Source organism: Aquarana catesbeiana, linkage group LG09, assembly GCF_042186555.1.
Source record: "Aquarana catesbeiana isolate 2022-GZ linkage group LG09, ASM4218655v1, whole genome shotgun sequence".
Lineage (NCBI taxonomy): Eukaryota > Metazoa > Chordata > Amphibia > Anura > Ranidae > Aquarana > Aquarana catesbeiana.
The window spans coordinates 42,535,532-42,556,140 of record NC_133332.1 but is presented as its reverse complement, the minus strand read 5'-3'; the positions used below and the strand labels follow the sequence as shown (position 1 = coordinate 42,556,140).

At 44.1% G+C, this 20,609-nt stretch overlaps 1 protein-coding gene across 2 annotated transcripts in view; it reads right to left on the bottom strand.

Moving 5' to 3' along the window:
• Nucleotides 1–20,609, bottom strand: part of LOC141107548 (T-cell surface glycoprotein CD1b4-like) — a 289,276-nt gene that overhangs the window by 62,530 nt on the left and 206,137 nt on the right. For both annotated transcript variants that reach the window (XM_073598363.1, XM_073598362.1), the window contains exons 4-6: nt 11,736–12,014; nt 4,619–4,885; nt 2,953–3,055 (exon numbers count right to left, since the gene is read on the bottom strand). In XM_073598363.1, coding sequence (XP_073454464.1) covers nt 2,953–3,055; nt 4,619–4,885; nt 11,736–12,014 — 649 coding nt within the window. The remainder of the gene's footprint in view (nt 1–2,952; nt 3,056–4,618; nt 4,886–11,735; nt 12,015–20,609) is intronic.

Sequence of the window (20,609 nt, the reverse complement as noted above, 5' to 3'; positions counted from 1 at the left end):
GACTGAGCTTTTTTGTCAGATCACCTAACAGTGTGCCAGCTTGGCCTGAGTGTTCTGCAAGCAAGATATGTGCTGGAGGCGGAGGAGTGCATATAGCTGTTCATACTGTAGGAGAAATGACCCTGAAGAAGTTTGCTGAAGTTTTGTAGTCAAGTGGGCATCTCATAATACCCATATCCCCATCCCATATAATATCCCTAATAAAACAAATAAAAAAAAACAAAGTTGCTGGACGGTTTCTTGACTAAAGTGTGCTGTGTAAAATTTGGTGTGCCTGGTTGTGCAGGGTGGGGGATCCTGTTTCACCAGCGGCTCCTGTGGGGGTAGTGCTACATAACTATGTTCCTTTTGTTTTGGCTTATATTGCACTGACATTTAACAACATTTCTTATACTCCTTTTTTACTTGGGAATGATAATACAAATATATTCCACAATAATCCAGACTCTGGCTACCCGCGTATCAGTCTCCCCCTGTGGCCCCCACTAGTTTTGCAATGTGGCACACAAGCATATTAATCAATACAAATTATCCCTACGCTTTTCTGAGGAAGCTAATGACAAAATTCACAAAATATGCATTTCCCTACAACTTAAAGTGATACTAAAGTCTAATTTTTTTTCATTTAAAAAATAACAAATATGTTATACTTACCTCCTCTGTGCAGTGGTTTTGCATAGAGCAGCCCAGATCCTCCTTTTCTCTGGTCCTTCTTCAGTGCTCCTGGCCCCTCCCTCCTGTTGAGTGCCCCCAAAGCAAGCAGCTTGCTATGGGGGCACCCGGGCTGAGCAGTTGCTCTGTGTGTCCATTCAGATACAGAGCTGTGGTTTGGCCCTGCCCCCTCTCTCTCCTTATTGGCTCACTGACATTGACAGCAGCAACAGCCAATGGCGCCACTCTGCTGTCTCAGCCAAAGAAGATAGAGAGTCCTGGGCAGCTGAGACTTTCCTACAACATCATCCTGCATCTAGAGGGACCTCAGGTAATTATTAGGGGGGCTGAGGGGAGCTGCTGCACACAGAAGATTGCTTATCTTAATGAATAGAATGCATTAAAGTGGAGGTCCGCCCACCGCTGCAAAAATTAAAAGCCAGCAGCTGCAGACTTTTAATAAAAGGACACTTACCTGTCCTGGAGTCCAGTGATGTCGGCACCGCAGCTGATGTTTCCATCAGCTATCGGGTGCATACCGCCTCCATTGCGAGTAAGGGAACCTGGCAGTGTAGCCTTTCGGCTTCATGCCGGGAACCCTACTGCACATCGCCGCTCCTCTCTTCTACTGGCCCTGCAACAGGGGTAGGAGGGAGCCCCAGCCATGATGTCAATACCCGCGGCTGAGACTCCCAGAAGTGGAGAAAGCATACTTGTGAAAGACAGGTATGCTGTCCCCCCTCCCCCCGAAAGGTGCCAAATGTGGCACCGAAGGGGGGGGTACAAGGAGTGGAAGTTCCACTTTTGGGCGGAACTCCGCTTTAAGATAAAAAATCTTCTGACTTTAAAACCAGTTTAAAGTTGAATTATGGTCTTTCATTAAAAAATACAGACAGCAACAGGTGTCCTATTCCCTCTCCACTCTATCCAAACTAAAAAAAATAGTTATACTGGAACTGCATAACTTTTCACTGATTTTCTCTCATCTCTGTTGCCGTACCTGCTGATTTTTTGCAAGCAATGCAACATTTGTGCATCATCTCCAGTAAAGCTGCTTTCACACTGCTCCGTTGCAAAAACATAGTAAAAAGGTATATGCGTTTTTGGTGCATTTTTGCCACATTTCGCACCTGTGAAATAAGGACACGTGACTCAAAAAAATCACCAAAAATGCAACCTTGGGTGCATTTTTCCCATATTTATGACGTGTTTTCCATTTATTTCAATTAAAAGGTGTGTTTTGATGCTGCTTTTTTACCTCACCAAACATGCACCAAAAATGCAGCTTTCAGGACTCAAAATTCAACGAACCCACAACTGTGTGAAGAGTTCCATAGGATTTAATGGTCATGAGTTTTTCTTTTTTTTTTATTATCAAATTTTTTATTTATTTTCCATTATATACATTACTTCATACTTTTGAATCTACAATATTCAAGTTTATCCAAATAGACACATTTAACAATTAACAATTCCTAACAATTCTTCCCCCTTTCAAGCACAAAAAACAAAAAAAAAAAACAAAAAAAACCCAATAAAATTTAAACTTTAAACACCTTCCCCCTTCCTTATTTCTCCCATCCCTACACCAGTGGTGCTCCCTCCCCCACTCGTCTCATCTCTTCCTCTAGATATAGTGTTTCCATTGTGCTCCACACTTCCCTTCCAAATTCACAAAATCGAAAAGTCATTCCGTCCTTGTGATAGAGAAAAAAAAAAAAAAAACCTTCAGCCCGTACAAAAAAATTCTGTTTAGGAGGCTACTAAGCCAATTCAAATCACTCTTAAGCGTCAACCTTAATATCCCCCCCCAAAAAAAAAAATAGAGAGAACTATATAACTTCTATGAGCCATACATCCTTCATAATCAGTGAGTAAATATGCCCTCTTCCCTTTACTATATCTGTTCAAACTATCTCTTCTCTTCTGTGCCCCCTTCCTCCCTAAGTGTTCTATCCCTTCCCATTTCCCCACCTCTTGTCCAGTCATGAGTTTTTTTTTTTCTGCTTTTTTTTTTTACGCAAAAACAGAAGAAAAACTGATCAGTGTGAAAGCAGCCTAACAATGTAGAAGATAAAGAAGGGAAAAAAAACAACTTAGACAAAGACAGTATTCCTATTAAAAGGAAAGAAAAAAAATATTATGCATGAAAATTGTAATTTGCACATAAAATTACATTTAGAATTTTTTTTTTTTGCGTGGATAACTAAAATCAACTTCTAGTGTTTGTTTGGTAATAATGAATTTCAATGGATGTTTTGTACCATAATACATTTATATCTCTTGATGATGATTTCTTACCTGCGCTGTTTATACAACTTCAAAAAGCATGTCAGTCCAACCACACACACCACAGCAACTGTTATTCCTATGACCAGTCCGATCGGGGTGTGATGTTCCTTATCTGCAGAGGTGATGAAATTAGATCAAAAAATTTAAAATGTAATGCTAGGTTAAATAAGAACTACTACTACATTCAAATAAATAAAGAAATATTACATCAGGGGCGTACCTAGAGAATTTGGCACCCAGGGCGGATCCAATATCTGGCACCCCCCCATGTTAAAATGTAAAAACACCCCACTGTGCCCCCTGCATACCTCTGCATCCCCCAATATCTCTTTGTCACTACTGCGTACCCCCTCTCCACAACTGCACCTCTGGACCCCTTTACATTACACAGAACCCTGTACCTCTGGACCCCTTTACATTACACAGCACCCTGCGCCTCTGGACCCCTTTACATTACACAGCACCCTGCACCTCTGGACCCCTTTACATTACACAACGCCCTGCACCTCTGGACCCATTTACATTACACACCACCCTGCATCTCTGTACCCCTTTACATTACACAGCACCCTGAACCTCTGGACCCCTTTACATTACACAGCACTCTGCACATCTGGACCCCTTTTTATTACACAGTACCCTGCACCTCTGGACCCCTTTACATTATACAGCCCCCCATAGCTTTGGACCCCCTGCATGTTACACAGACCCCCCCTTCATTCAGTGCAGACCCCCCTTCAGTGGAGACCCCCCATTCAGTATAGACCCCCCCTATTCAGTACAGACCCCTCCCTTCAGTGCAGACCCCCCTTCAGTGCATACCCCCTTAAGTGCACCCCCCCTTTCAGTGCAGAACCCCCTTTCAGTGCAGACACTCATCAGCACAGACCAAGCTTCAGTGCAGACCCCCCCTTCAGTGCAGACCCTCCTTCAGTGCAGACCCCCCCCATTCAGTACCTCAGATCAGCGCGGCACATGCACAGCAGCCCCCCCCTGTGTACACATAAACAGAGAGGAGGGGGAGGTGGCTTCACACTGCTTGGCCATGCCTGTGTGACATCCGGGAACGCTCAGTCAGCCTGTGGCTGTGAGAGAAGGGGATGGTTGGTCAGGTCCAGTGGTGTCACCCCGCCCACCCCCTTGCAATGCCACTGCAGCTCACCTCTCTCCCTGCTCTAAACCCTCCCCACAGCGCTGTCACCACTTCAGTCACAGAGGGGGGCGCCAGCCTGACACCTCCCCAGTGTGTGGCACACGGGGCGGCCCGCCCCCCACTTGGTACACTACTGTATTACATGAAGTCCACTTAAAGTGATTGTAAACCCTTACGTATATCCAGTGAAGTGACTGGCCTCAGGTGATACACAGAGATGAAACAAATTCTTCTACATACGTTGTACAAGTTATCTGCAGTCTTCTCTTCTCTATAGCCGTTCAAAGCTAACAAAGGTACATGCATTATATATTGCTAGTAAGGGTCCAATCTGTATACACTAGTGGTGGAGCATGAATGGCAGTCATCATTTAAGCACATTGTCTCAGAAATCACGGTGGTTGATTGATTGATTTTTCTTATTGATGTTATTCTTTACACGCATACTTAGCCAATGTCATCATTTCCATAAAAAAAATTCTAGCAAATCTTTTACATTCCAGTACTTAATGGATTACGTACCCAGATGTACTATGAGCGGTTCGTTCAAACTACTGTGCTCCACTTGGCAGTAGACACTTTGCCATGATAGAAAATTTACAATGATCAACACTGTTATCTGGTAAGTCCCGTCTCCATTGGGTAGAGTCACAGTTGACATCACATCCTCCTTTTTGTCCTCCTTCCACAAACTTACATTGATTGGTTTTGGATAGAAGCCAGTTACCATACAGATAAGCTCTGTTTCAGATTTGTAAGTTTTCTTGGTAATGTAGACCTGTGGTTGGACTGGGATATATGGAGGAGAGTCAATAAAAAAAAACAACACTGGTAAAGACTTATACAGTATGTGATCTGTTTGAGAATAGCTACAGTATTTCCATCTAACATAAAACAGGAAGGGCATGTAGAGCCAAGAAATAGGGACATGTTTTTGGTATGTGTTATTTCACTTATTAATAAAGTTTATCTACAGACACCTTTGGATAGAATGTAGAAAGGTTAGAACTTTTTTTTGTTAGGCTTTTGAGTGCTGTCTGTGATTCACCATCTCTATTTATTTTGGTGACTATTGTCACTGGTACAGATAGTGATGGGAAATCCAAAATGTTGTCATTTTAACAGGCGATGAGTAGAGGAGGATGTCTGTCAACTGTCCAAGAGGGAATTTCCATTCAGTTTGTTGTCATTTCCACTCACTTCTTGTTGTGTCTCCAAGGGAAATCTTGGATACAGAGGGAAAAGGCAAAACCTACTGTGTCCATATTTAAATAAAAAAAGGCTTGTCATCTGATTCTCTTAAAAGAACACTCATCATGAGAAAAATACAGAAACTTCAACTGTTGGCTTCTTTTCTTGAACGTTGAACCCAAGGACCCAAAAAATACCCTTGAAGTGAGTCCCTTCTCCACTGCAAGTGTTCCATAGTTAGATTTATGTGTGTAGCACTACCCTTGCAGGAGCCGCTGGTACGTTTATTCAGGTCTTCCCTGCTTCTTGCCCCGCAGCCAGGCACAAGGTATTTCCCCCCATAGCCAGGTGCACACTCACTTCCACTCTTTATTTCAATGACCAGTCTAGGGGTTTTGTTATTGTTGTTTTATTGGAGAACTTGGATAGAGAAGGGATATAGTGGGATACTTTCAAATTGAACTATTCAGTAATGAATTGGGTGGATGATCCGGTGGAGGACACAGCAGGGGGGACATCATAGGATCCCGATTTTGGCTAGTGAACAAACATCTGAAACTGGATGTTGCCTTTGGTTTAATACACCATACAGAAGATTGTGGAATGAATGTTTCTCCTTCTTCTGTATGGTATGCTGACCCAATCACCCACAGCTGCTCTGGGCTTGATGAATCTGGGAACGGCGGTGGGTGGCCCCCTTCCACTCCTGAGTAATTGGGAGGCCGTATGTCAGGAGCATCTTGTGCTCCTGCTCCACATTCCAGCATCCGGGGTTTTGGCTATGGGACTCTCCTTGTCTGTCTGTCCACCTACAAGATAATTAATGTGTTCAGTCTCTGGGTAGGAACCAAACCTGTTATAAGCAAGCCAAACCCTCACTCACATGCTTGTGATAGAGAGTGATACGTGTGTTATTCCTGATTTAGCCACTTGTCTGTCTGCCCTGCTCTGCTAGATTGTATTTCTCTGTGTATGACCTTGGACCGGATTTTGGCCTATTCCCTGAACTCAGCCTGCCTTTTACCTGGACTGTCATAGAATCATACTGACTGTCTGCTTACCACAAGTACCTGTTTGCTTTGCTCAGTTCGCGCCTGCCCTGGCGTGGTGTCCAGGCACTATAGTATTGTGTACAAGACTTGGGGGCAACTGAGTACCGGTAGGCCTGTTTGCCTTATGGGAAAGGGGGCTGCTATAGGTGAAGAACACAGTAGCCAGCTATAGTGTCTGACCACCTGCATTGGGGTAGACGTGACAACGTATAAACCGGATCACTTTTACAAGAACATTGCCAGCTAAAAAAAATGACACCAGGATAATGGCTGCAGCCGCAAGTATAACCACTTTATATAGGAACGTCCTAAAGGTGTAAAGCCATTAATGTGAACTGTAAATCAGAGAGGTGCCTTTGCAGAGACACTGTCATGTTGCCTTGCATGGGCAAGGTAACAGTGTCTCTATAAGAAATTCTGACATATTTCTTTACAGCATGCTTATTTTTATGATTTAAAGGATTTCTATGGTCACAGCATAGGCCTTGATTTTTATAACATCAGAATTATAACAGCAATGCAAACAATAGTTATTTTCGACAATTTAATATAAAATCTCCTTTCATATTGTGAGTGCTGCCTGTCTGCTGGCCATCTCTTCCCACAACTTCCAAAATTCCCTGCATGCTTTGCAGCTTCTCCTCTGTTTACTTTCAATTTCTAAGGACTACACATCCCATAGTACTTTACTGGCTGCAAACTGTGATTCCTGTACTGACTGATTTAAACTCCTCCTCTCAGCACCTCTGTAGTTCAGAAGGCAGGCTCTGTTAAATGTGTGACACAGCCTACTCACAGGACATAATGACTACATGTCACAGAATTCAAGGAATTAAATGTGTGGGGATCTTCACAAAGCAAGTTTACAAACTTCAAGATCATTCAGAATAATTGGAGTAGAAATAACTGAAATACAATGAGGATATGAATATATGATTTTAATCTTATCTTTTAGACAGGGCAGCCATCAGAAATTTTGAAGTCTCTTACACAGCTTTAGGCCTGGGCCCCCCCGAGCCTGACCACCAACATTCCCCAGGGCCCGTCCACTGCCGTCCCACCGAATCCGTCCACTGGCCATCCCACCGAGTGCTTCATTGCACCCACTTTTATTTGAATACTCTTACAACTTAATATATGAAAATGAAAAGTGTATTTGAAGTCATCAGTGCACCTACCGACCTCTATATTAGACCCCTGGACACCTACCGACCTCCGTATTAGACCCCTGGACACCTACTGACCTCTATTTAAGACCCTTGGACACCTACTACCTCTATATAAGACCTCCAGACACCTACTAACCTCTATATAAGACCACTGGATGCCTACTGACCTCTATATAAGACCCCTGGACACCTACCAACCTCTATATAAGACCACCGGACACCTACCTACCTCTATAAAAGACCCCTGGGCACCTACCGATATCTATATATAAGACCCTCTCACACCTACTGACCTCTATTTAAGACCACAGGGCACCTACCAACCACTATATAAGACCCCCAGACACCTAGGACTCCAGAGAATTTTTGCTGTCAGTTGGAGGATCCAGTAAGGGAGGACACACACACACCTCAGAGAGCGGAGGACATTGTGAAGAGGACACCCTGTCTTATAAAATCTCTGTCACCTCAGAGGAGCCTCAATCCCCATATCATCACAAAGAAGTCTCCATCTCCTCTCAGACAGTCTCTGTCCCTCATATCTTCTCAAAGACAACCTTCATCCCCTCAGCCTCCTCTCCCCTGACAGAACTTTTCCTCGCCCTGTCTGAGGAGGGTTGCCACTCTCCCATCAGACACACTACAGGAGACGGTCAGAGACTGCAGACATAGCACAAGAGATGGTCAGAGACTGCAGACATGGCACAAGAGATGGTTGGAGAATGCAGAAATGGCACAAGAGATGGTCGGACACTGCAGGCTTACTACAAGAGATGGTCAGAAACTGCAGACATACTACAAGAGATGGTCAGAGACTATGGACATACTACAAGAGATGGTCAGAAATTGCAACATGCTACAAGATATGGTCAGAGACTGCAGACATACTACAAGAGATAGTCAGAGACTGTGACATACTACAAGAGATGGTCAGAGACTGAGACGTACTACAAGAGATGGTCAGAGACTGCTGACATACTACAGAAGATGGTCATAGACTACAGGCATACTACAAAAAATGGTCAGAGACTGTGGACATACCAGAGATGGTCAGAGACTGCGGACATACTACAGGAGATGGTCAGAGACTTCAGGCATACTAAAAGAGATGGTCAGAGACTGTGACATACAACAAGAGATGGTCAGAGACTATGGACATACTACAAGAGATGGTCAGAAACTGCAACATACTACACGATATGGTCAGAGACTGTGGCATACTACAAGAGATGGTCAGAAACTGCAACATACTACAAGAAATGGTCAGAGACTGCAGACATACTACAAGAGATGGTCAGAGACTGTGACATACTACAAGAGATGACCAGAGACTGCTGACATACTACAGAAGATGGTCAGAGACTAAAGGCATACTACAAAAAATGGTCAGAGACTGTTGACATACCAGAGATGGTCAGAGACCGCGGAACTACTACAAGAGATGGTCAGAGACTGTGGACATACTACAGGAGATGGTCAGGGACTGTGCACATACTACAGGAGAAGGTCAGAGACTGCGGACATACTACAGGAGAGGGCCAAGCGGCGCCATTAGAGTAAGTATATACGGCGCAAATTGAGCCTAGGGTGAGCGAACAAAAAAGGGTAAGAGAGTCTCAGGGAAAGTCTGTAGGGGAACAACAGGGACCATAGTATTAATAATAGTCACTGGGAAGGCTGCAGCTTCCTTGGAGAGTTGAGGATAGGTACTCTGATTCTAAAAGATAAAAGAAAGAAAGGAACGCCACCTCCTAAGTGTAGACGTTCAACAAAACTGGGTAAAAAAAAATAAATTGCACTCACATCGTGAAAGGGTTAATACATGTGTCATTCTCCAGTCTTGACTGCAGAGCTCGGCAGGGTAGTGGCTGGGGATAGCGGGACAGAATCTGGAAGCAGATTACTGACCCTAAAGGATTCACCGGGCACACGGGAAGGAGACCAAGCACTGTTGGAGGCAACAGAGGTGGCTTTCATGGGGAGCCACTCTTTGCAGATTTGGTTGATGTATTGATGCGCCGAGGCTCAGGTATAAGAAGTTATATTTAATACACTCCTGCTGACTGGTGATTGGAGTCTTTCTACCAGGATATCCGGAAAGTTACCTTTGATGGTATATATTATCCGAACTTTTCCATGCCTGAGGGTCACTTTGTGGCCACTACGGTCTGGTGAGCGCTTTGATATACCACTTCGGGTGAAACACGAATAAGAAAGCATGGGCACTTTATTATTATGTGGTGATTGGATCTACTAAGACGATTGTGTTTTGTTTCATAATTATTTGAGGACATTTGATTTGTTGCACTATATTCACTTTATTGGTAATATAGGAATATATATTGTATATGCACTGGAACACTTTAATATATGATAGAATCAACAGGTTCACATTTAATCATATTGCACTATTGATGCGTCCTATACTGTCTGTTCATTGTTCATTAGTAATTTACTAATTTAGGAGCAGCATCAGGTTGGTAGAGTGCACGTTTGTTTTTTGGCGCTGTGCCCATTATTAATTATTCACTAAATTTAACACACCTGCTCCCCATTCACACCTGAGACCTTGTAACACAAATGAATCACATGACATCGGAAGGGAAAATGGCTAATTGGGCCCAATTTGGACATTTTCACTTAGGGGTGTACTCACTTTTGTTGCCAACAGTTTAGACATTAATGGCTGTGTGTTGAGTTATTTTGAGGGGACAGCGAATTTACACTGTTATACAAGCTGTACACTCACTAATTTACATTGTAGCAAAGCGTCATTTCTTCAGTGTTGTCACATGAAAAGATAGAATAAAATATTTACAAAAATGTGAGGGGTGTACTCACTTTTGTGAGATACTGTAGGTGCTAGATTAGATAGATTTAGTTTGGTTTACTGTAATCAGTGTGTCTATGTGTGATTGTTTAGGTCGGTTCTGTGTTTCACAGGCTGCAGGATTGGTTACTGATCCTGCCTTCTAGAACCCTCTCGATGGTTCTGGCACATAGGCGCGGAGTAAGGCAAATGAGTAGTATGAATATGTCAGTAACCGATATGACCAGAAATGTGTGGACTGCCACAGAGAATACCAGGTAGTGAAAAATAATATAATTTATTTAAAAGATAAGTGAATAACACAAAAGTAAACGCACCTCCAATATTGCAAACTGTGTAAGCAAACCTGAGAACCAAACAACAGTGACACACAATAAATGACTGCCTAAACCAAATATATACAAGTGTGGAATGCAAAGCGTAATCGTAACAAGCCAGGACAGACAGGATTTAAATATACTTCCTGCAACGAGCATCAGGTAATGACTAATGAGCATGGATCTGGGTGCCACAGTGCCACCAGCAGGTGAGTCCTTTCCTGACAGAATATTTATACTGTCTCAGCCAATCCCTGTGGGAAGGCTACACAAATGGTTGCTTTGAAACTGTATAAATAGTTTGAGACCTGGAACAGAAGGGTCTTGTCCTTGGGGAGGAGATCACAGCCTAGGGTAGAGGGCTGATTGCCCCCCCAGGCCACCTGCTACATGTTTGCTGATCATCATGGTCCCAGCTGGGCAAGCTGGGGTGTCGGGTGTTGCTGGCGCTGACTAAAGGGGTCTGTCATCTGTGGATGCAGTCTGGTATCACAGGGAGAAAGTATCTGAAAGGCACTGGAAGAAGTCAGCCGATTGTCTGAAGGCATTGTGAGCACAGAAAGTTGTGAGAGATCCTAGAGGTTGTGTGCTGTTGCCACCCCTCTGGTGTTAGAGAGTCAGCTGTGTGTTTAAAAGGGACAAAGTGTCCACTGTCCTGAAGAGCTTTGTCTATTTAATTCTTAGTGAAAGGACTTTGGACAGTCCAGAGAGGAAGATTAATCTCTCGAAGCTACTGCTACAACACTTAGTCCATTCTTTTACTTGGGCAAGGACTTGGCTCATAGTTATACAAAAGAGAAAGAAAACCTCCTAATTGACACTATTCCCCATCCAAGTTACCCAAAAATAAAAAGAATACCCCTGGACTGTTTACTGAGCCAAAGAGTGACTGTGACCGTGTGCCTGGCTGCGGGGCAACCACTGGGAAAATAACCATGGGCATCATTCAAGTGGCCCCTATGAGAGCAGAGCTACATAGGGGATCCAGTGGATAGATTAAAAACTTTTAGAGATGTGATCTCAAATATGTTTAGTATTTTCCCAGGACAACAGTTCTAAGCATTCACTATTGATACTTACTCTTTCTTGAAAAAGATTCCTTGCCCACAGTTGAATATAAGGCGGCCAGTGTAGGGCAATAGTCCATCAGCACACTTGTAATGCTCTCTGCTGCGGCTCTGTCCTTCTTCAGGATCCTCTGAATAATCTGAGAATGAGAGGCTTTCCCAGCCTCCCACACTCCATTGGTGACATTTAAGGACACCAGATCTTCTCCTTCCTTAGCCAGTCTGTAAGTGAAACCCTCAATATCATCCAATGAAGAGGAGCATCTTGCCAAGCCCTGGATTAGATAAGAACCTGAGAGGGATGAGTTCTCAGTTAATTTAAAATGTCATTAACCACACATCAAAAGCTATCTATAAATGCTGTATTACATGCTGTTCATACTCAATCAGTCACTATGGGATGCGTTTTCTGTATTCTGAAAAAACCTGCTTAATTCTGATGGTCATTGTCCTTTCCTTCTGTCCATGTCCCCATTGTAGTTGGGGATTTTGCAGAGCAGTGTTGACAGCTAGTGCAAATGCTCATTTTTCAGTGCATTTTTTACCCTATCTCCCTATCACATCTGAGCAGCCCATGTGACTACAGAGTAGAGTTGACACCTCATCCTTTAAAACTGAACACATATTAATTACACGGGTTCTGTGGCTGATTAAGGTGGTAATTTAACTTACTTTGTGCCTTATCTGCATTAAATTAGCCTCAGAACCTGTGTAATTCATATGTGTTTGGGTTTAAAGGAATGAGGTGGCAACCCTACTACAGAGTAACACATGTGGGTGTATACACAGTGGTAAATGACAGCCCACTCCATCCCTCCTCTTCCATGCCCACTAACCAGCTAAACACAATGGGGACAGGATATTACATCTTGCTGAGGCTTTACCTCCTTGTTATTATAAGACACAGGCTGGAGGGGGATTGACACAGCCTGTGACTGGCAGAAATTTGTCCACACCCTGTCATTGCCAAAAAACAATAAAGATTTGTTTTTAAATATACACTACATTACCAAAAGTATTTGGACACCTGCCTTTACACACACATGAACTTTATTGGTATTCCAGTCTTAGGCTCAATTCACATCTATGCATGTTGCTTTTGAGCGTTTCTGCAGTGCTTTTTGCGGTGCTTGCCACGTTTTTGAATATGCATTTTTGCCGCATTTTTGCCACATTTTTGCCGCGTTTTGCATTTTGCATTTTTTTAATTTTTTTTTTACAGTGGTTTTTTTTATACTGTATACAGTGTAAAAAAAAAGAAAAAAAAACGCAAAGCGTGGCAAAAACGCGGTAAAAACACAGGTCCATTGAATTCTATTACATGCAAAACGCTGCATTTTGCATGAAAAAGTCCCCGACCCTTTCCAAAAACGCAGAGGCACAAAAATGCATTGATGTGAACATGTTCCATAGGAACCCATGTTAAAAAATTCCCATGCATTTCTGCAAAATGCAAAATGCATAAAAAAATGCATTAGTGTGAATAGAGCCTAAGTCCGTAGGGTCCAATATTGAGTTGGCCCACCCTTTGCAGCTAAAACAGCTTCAACTCTTCTGGGAAGGCTGTCCACAAGGTTTAGGAGTGTGTCTATGGGAATGCTTGACCATTCTTCCAGAAGTACATTTGTGAGGTCAGGCACTGATTTTGGACGAGAAGGCCTGGCTTACAGTCTCTGCTCTAATTCATCCCAAAGGTGTTCTATCGGGTTGAGGTCAGGACTCTATGTAGGCCAGTCAAGTTCCTCCACCCTAAACTCGCTCATCCCAAAGGTGTTCTATCGGGTTGAGGTCAGGACTCTATGTAGGCCAGTCAATTTCCTTCACCCTAAACTCGCTCATCCATGTCTTTATGGACCTTGCTTTGTGCACTGGTACAAATCATTTGGTGGAGGGGGATTATGGTGAGGTTGTTTTTTAGGGGTTGGGCTTGGCCCCTTTGTTCCAGTGAAGGGAACTCTTGAGGCACCAGCATACCAAGACATTTTGGACAATTTCATGCTCCCAGCTTTGTGGGAACAGTTTGGGGATGGCCCCTTCCTGTTCAGACATGACTGCATACCAGTGCACAAAGCAAGATCCATAAAGACATGGATGAGCGAGTTTGGGGTGGAGGAATTTGACTTGCCTGCACAAGTCCTGACCTCAACCCGATAGAACACCTTTGGGGTGAATTAGAGTGGAGACTGCGAAACAGGCCTTCTCATCCACATCAGTGCCTGACCTCCCAAATGCGCTTCTGGAGGAAAGATCAAACCTCCCCATAGACACACTCCTAAGCCTTGTGGACAGCCTTCCCAGAAAGGTTGAAGCTGTTATAGCTGCAAAGGGTGGGCCAACTCAGTATTGAACCCTACTCCCACACTAAGGCTACTTTCACACTGGGGCGGGCAGGCGTCGGCAGTAAAGCGGCACTATTTTTAGCTCCGCTTTACCGTCATTTTAGCGGCGCTATTTGGCCACTAGCGGGGCGGTTTTTACCCCCGCTAGCGGCCAAAAAAGGGTTAAAACCGCCTGCAGAGCGCCGCTGCAGCAGCGATTTGCCGGCGGTTTGGCTGCGCTGCCCCATTTTTTTCAATGGGCAGGGGTGCTTTAAGAGCGGTGTATACACCGCTCCTATAGCGCTGCAAAGATGCGGCTTGCAGGACTTTTTTGACCATCCTGCAAGTGCACCGCTCCAGTGTAAAAGCCCTCAGGCATCGTAGGAAGCATTTTTAGACGGGAGATACCATTTCAGGGGCACAATTGAAACCTATGCAAACCGCTGGCAACAAAAGTGAGTACACCCCTAAGTGAAAATGTCCAAATTGGGCCCAAAGTGTCAATATTTTGTGTGGCCACCATTATTTTCCAGCACTGTCTTAACCCTCTTGGGCATGGAGTTCACCAGAGCTTCACAGTTTGCCACTGGAGTCCTCTTCCACTCCTCCATAACGACATCACGGAGCTGGTGGATGTTAGAGACCTTGCGCACCTCCACCTTCCGTTGCCCCACAGATGCTCAATAGGGTTTAGGTCTGGAGACATGCTTGGCCAGTCCATCAACTTTACCCTCAGCTTCTTTAGCAAGGCAGTGGTCGTCTTGGAAGTGTGTTTGGGGTCGTTATGTTGGAATACTGCTCTGTGGCCCAGTCTCTGAAGGGAGGGGATAATGCTCTGCTTCAATATGTCACAGTGCATGTTGGCATTTATGGTTCCCCCCAGTGCCGGTGTTCTATTGGATAGTGCCCGCCGTTGAAAAGTGACCACACATGCGCAGTATGGAAGGGCAATCCAGCTGATTTCCCGACCAGCTGGCGTGACTTTACCATGGCGCATGCACACATCGTAGGAAGCATTTTTCAACGGGAGATACCATTTCAGGGGCACAATTGAAACCTATGCAAACAGCGGAGGGAGACCGTAGTTGTCAGATTGTGCCTCGCTGTTGCAGGGCGGGTTGTGGGTGTGTTGAAGGGCGGGTTTTGTCTGTGTTGCGACCCGCCCTTTGACACAGGCAAAACCCGCCCTTAAACACACTAAACCTGCAACAACAAGGCACAATCTGACAACTACGGTCTACCTCCATTGTTTGCATAGCTTTCAATTGTGCCCATGAAATGGTATCTCCCATCGAGAGATACCTCCTACGATGATCAGGAAATCAGCTGGAGTTCCCTTCCATACTGCGCACGCACGGGCACTTTTCGACGGTGGGCACTATCCGAAAGACCTTCTGCAGCACTCATGCAGCCCCAGACCATGACACTCCCACCACCATGCTTGACTGTACGCAAGACACACTTGTCCTTTTACTCCTCACCTGGTTGCCGCCACACATGCTTGACACCATCTGAACCAAATAAGTTTATATTGGTCTCATCAGACCACAGGACATGGTTCCAGTAATCCATGTCCTTAGTCTGCTTGTCTTCAGTAAGGATGAGCCCGATGTTCGAGTCAAACATAAGTTCGACTCGAACATCGGGTGTTCGCCTGTTCCCCGAATAGCGAAAAATTTGGGGTGTTCGTGGCAAATTCGAAAGCCGCGGAACACCCTTTAAAAGTCTATAGGAGAAATGAAATGTGCTAATTTTAAAGGCTTATGTGCATGGTATTGTCATAAAAAGTGTATGGGGACCTGGGTCCTGCCCCAGGGGACATGTATCGATGCAAAAAAACATTTTTGGGGGGCTACTCCAAAGCACCCTCTCCATGTTGAGGGCATGTGGCCTGGTACGGTTCAGGAGGGGGGGCGCTCTCTCATCCCCCCTTCTTTTCCTGCAGCCTGTCAGGTTGCATGCTTGGATATAGGTCTGGTATGAATTTTGGGGGGACCCCCACGCCTTTTTTTTTTTTTTTTTTGGTGCGGAGTTCCCCTTAAAATCCATACCAGACCTGAAGGGTCTGGTATGGATTTAAGGGGGCCCCCCACGCCATTTTTTTAAATTTTGGCGTGGGGTTCCCCTTAATATTGATACCAGACCTGAAGGGCCTGGTATGGAATTTGGGGGGACCCCCACGCAATTTTTTTAAAAATTTTTGGTTCGGGGTTCCCTATAATATTCATACCAGACCCAAAGGGCTTGGTAATGGACTGGAGGGATCCCATTCCGTTTTTTCAATGACTTCTTTTATCTGTATTGCTGCGACCGACATATCATTATAGCCGCGAGTAGTTTTAAATGAATTTTTTCCTTTAGAAATGTCATTTTTTGCAGGGACTGTTCTAAACACTGGAAAACTGCGCCACTTTACAGGCATACTATAGACACACACCCCCCCCCACACCCGATACGAAATTTAAAGGAATATTTCACTTTTATTGTTTCACTTTAAGCATTATTAAAATCACTGCTCCCGAAAAAACAGCCGTTTATAAACCTTTTTTGCATTGATACATGTCCCCTGGGGCAGGACGCAGGTTCTCAAACACTTTTTATGACAATAATTTGCATATACGACTTTAAAATGAGCACTTTTGATTATTCATGTTCCTGTCCCATAGACTTTAATGGTGTTCGCGTGTTCGAACAAATTTTTTGCCTGTTCGCATGTTCTGCTGCGAACCGAACCGGGGGGGGTTTCGGCTCATCCCTAGTCTTCAGAAAACTGTTTGTGGGCTCTCTTGTGCATCATCTTTAGAAGAGGCTTCCTTCTGGGACGACAGCTATGCAGACCAATTTGATGCAGTGTGCGGTGTATGCTCTGAGCACTGACAGGCTGATCCTCCACCCCTTCAACCTCTGCATCAATGCTGGCAGCACCCATACGTCTATTTCCCAAAGACAACCTCTGGATATGATGCTGAGCACGTGCACTAAACTCCTTTGGATGACCATGGCGAGGCCTGTTCTGAATGTAACCTGACCTGTTAAACCGCTGTATGGTCTTGGCCACCGTGCTGCAGCTCAGTTTCAGGGTCTTGGCAATCTTCTTATAGCCTAGGCCATCTTTTTGTAGAGCAACAATTCTTTTTTTCAGATCCTCAGAGAGTTCTTTGCCATGAGGTGGCATGTTGTACTTCCAGTGACCAGTATGAAAGAGTGAGAGCGATAACACCAAATTTAACACACCTGCTCCCCATTCACACCTGAAACCTTGATGTGTCACTAATGAGTCACATGACACCGGGGAGGGAAAATGGCTAATTGGGCCCAATTTGGACATGTTCACTTAGAGATGTACTCACTTTTGTTGCCAGCGGGTTTAGAAATACTGAGAACAAAAATAAAAAAACAAATGTAATATATGTAAATAAATATAAAAGTGCAGTAATCTTCAAAGTGATAAATGGGGAGAAATATCTTGCATACAGTATTGTTCCAAAAACTTTAAAGCAATCTTGCTTGAAGAAAGTGCTACACCTAATGTCTTGCACCACTGTGTATCACCATCTCACTCTCTGGTTCCTTGTGTGTTTCTCACACTTAGGCCTACACAAAGGTAAGGTCTAAAATTGCCAGTCCCAATATTGGGTATATATCCACAGATGTAATCAGCCCCACTGATATGTACAATCTCTTTAAATGGTGAGACTCCCATCAGCACATATACATGGAAAGAATGGGAAAAAACTAGGTTTCCTTACCTATGATTAAGTCACGGGACAAAATGCGTCAGCAGGCGGGACCACGTGACGCCATTGTTTGTCTGCATGTCGGCAAACTCTAGCATCTATCCAGGGCAGGATTTAACATTGCTGCTGTATGTTTACCCTCTAGTGCACTGGATGTCACTAGTGCACTATATGTGTGAGTATTATAACCTTTTTTAAAATAAATTATTATACTTTTGGTACTGCACCATGATGCTCTACTCATTCTTTTCATGTATGTGTTGGTGGGAGTTTTGCCATTTAAAGAGATTGTACATACCATACTAGTGGGGCTGAAGACATCTGTGGATATATACCCAGTATTGGGACTGGCGATTTAAGACCTTACCTTTGTGTAAAAACCTTTGAGTGAGGTGAGCACAGTTTAGCCAATAAACATGACAGAGGTAAGTACAATCTGAAATGTATTCAAAGAACATACATACATAATGGTATGAATTAATGCCAAGCTGGTAAAATGATACATATAGTATGATGGATGATACAAGTAAATTTTAACAGATAAAATAGCACACAAGCATTAAGTAAATCCGACATGTTTTGCAAGGCACAGCTCGCTTCCTCAGGGGTGAATGCATGTGTGATGTATCTAAAAAAAGAACAGAAAGAATGTATAACACAATATCAGTTGTATTAACACATGGTAAAGGGGCCTTGAAATAAGGGACCCCATACTCACCATGCGGCAAAACCAGAATGCTGGATGCACAACAGTCTCGCCCAGGAGCCGAGGAGGCGGAGCCAGACAGAGTCCCACCAGGAGACAACCAGAGGGGAGACATGGTGAGGATGAAAGATGTGTATCCCTAAGAGTCTCACTGTGTCCATTGCGAATAACAGCTGCAAAGCTTTAAATATAAATATGTGTCAGGGGTAGGGATGAGCCGAACACCGCAGTTCGCGGCAGAACATGCAAACGGACCGAAAGTTTGCGCAAGCATTCGAACACTGTTAAAGTCTATGGGACCCAAACGTGAAAAACCAAAAGTGCGAATATTAAAGTCCAATAGTTATTGTCCTAAAAAGTGTTTGGGGACCCGGGTCCTGCCCCAGGGGACATGTATCAATGCAAAAAAGTTTTAAAACAGACATTTTTTCCGGAGCAGTGATTTTAATAATGCTTAAAGTGAAACAATAAAAGTTAAATATTCCTTTAAATATCGTACCTGGGGGGTGACTATAATATGCCTGTAAAATGGCGCATGTTTCCGCTGTTTAGAACAGTCCCTGCACAAAATGCGGTGGTCCAAACAAGAGAGAGACTGTAGGTTTGTTCTTAAGTTGAATCTGTTTGTAATTTGGAACAGGTACATTTTGTAAGTGTAGCTTAAGCCAAAAAATCTATTTTTAAGCTTTATGGACAACATAGGGAAGGGTTATCACCCCTGTAACAGTTGTTTTGCTGTCTGTGCCCCTGTTCAGAAGATTTCACCTCACTTTCTGTCCCAATGACAATTGGATTTTGAAAATTTGGGGTTATTAGGGAAACAAGGATTGGTGATAAAGCATCAGTAGAGACACCCTTTTCCTATATTAACTCTTACAGGAGAGAATTTCCCTTCCTAGGGGTAGATTTCCTCTCACTTCCTGTTGTCTCCCTCCGTTTTGTAAGTAGGAGTCGTTTGTAAGTCGGATGTTTGAAAGTAGGGGACCACCTGTATATACTATACGGCCTGCACTATATACTCTGCAGAAAATTGGGTGTTGGTGGTACCAGAACACTGTAATGCCCCGTACACACGGTCGGACTTTGTTCGGACATTCCGACAACAAAATCCTCGGATTTTTTCCAACGGGTGTTGGCTCAAACTTGTTTTGCCTACACACGGTCGCACAAAGTTGTTGGAATTTCCGATCGACAAACACGCGGTCACGTACACCACGTACGACGAGACTAGAAAAGGCCGGTTCAGAACCAAGCGCGGCACCCTTTGGGCTGCTTTTGCTAATCTCGTGTTAGTAAAAGTTTGGTGAGAGACGATTCGCGCTTTTTCAGACTCGTGGCTTTCAGATCGTTTTCTGACGTTCAGTTTGTGCTTGTGGGTTTGTATCTGCTCTTCAGTGCGTGCAGTCAGTTCGTATTGGAGTTTCCTGTGCGATCTTGTCCGCTCGTTGCTGTTTTTCAGGTCGCTCTTCACAGGCCTTGCTGTTCTTCAGTGCGTTCTGTTACTTCGTTCTGAGCAGCCGACCGTTTTCTAGCCATGTTTCGGATGCGTACTCCTCGTAGAGTTCGTGCTGTGCTGGGGCTTGGTGTTGGGGTCCTGACCTTGACACAAGTCCAGTTCATGAACAGGGTGAGGAGGAGTTCATGGACCAAGAATTGGTTGCTTCAGCGTGACCAGTTCTGTCATATGCCTTTGCTCCGTGAGATCCGTGAGAATAATCCTGATGATTTCAGGAACTTTCTCAGGATGACGGACCCCGTGTTTCACCGTTTGTTGGCTTCGCTGACCCCCTATATCAGCAGGCAGGATACCTGCATGAGGCAAGCCATCACTCCGGAGCAGAGGTTGGTCGCTACCTTGCGGTATTTGGCCACAGGGAGAAGTCTGCAGGACTTGAAGTTCTCGACAGGCATCTCCCCCCAGGCTCTGGGTATCATTATCCCAGAGACCTGTTCTGCCATCATACAGGTCCTACAGAAGGAGTATATGAAGGTAAGATTTTTATATTTTTATATCACATTTTATTGTATTGAATGTTTGATAATATATTGTATTTCTTTCCTCATTCCCTAATTACCATGATTGTATTATGCTGTGAATGTCCCCTTTGTCCTCATGCATGCTGGAT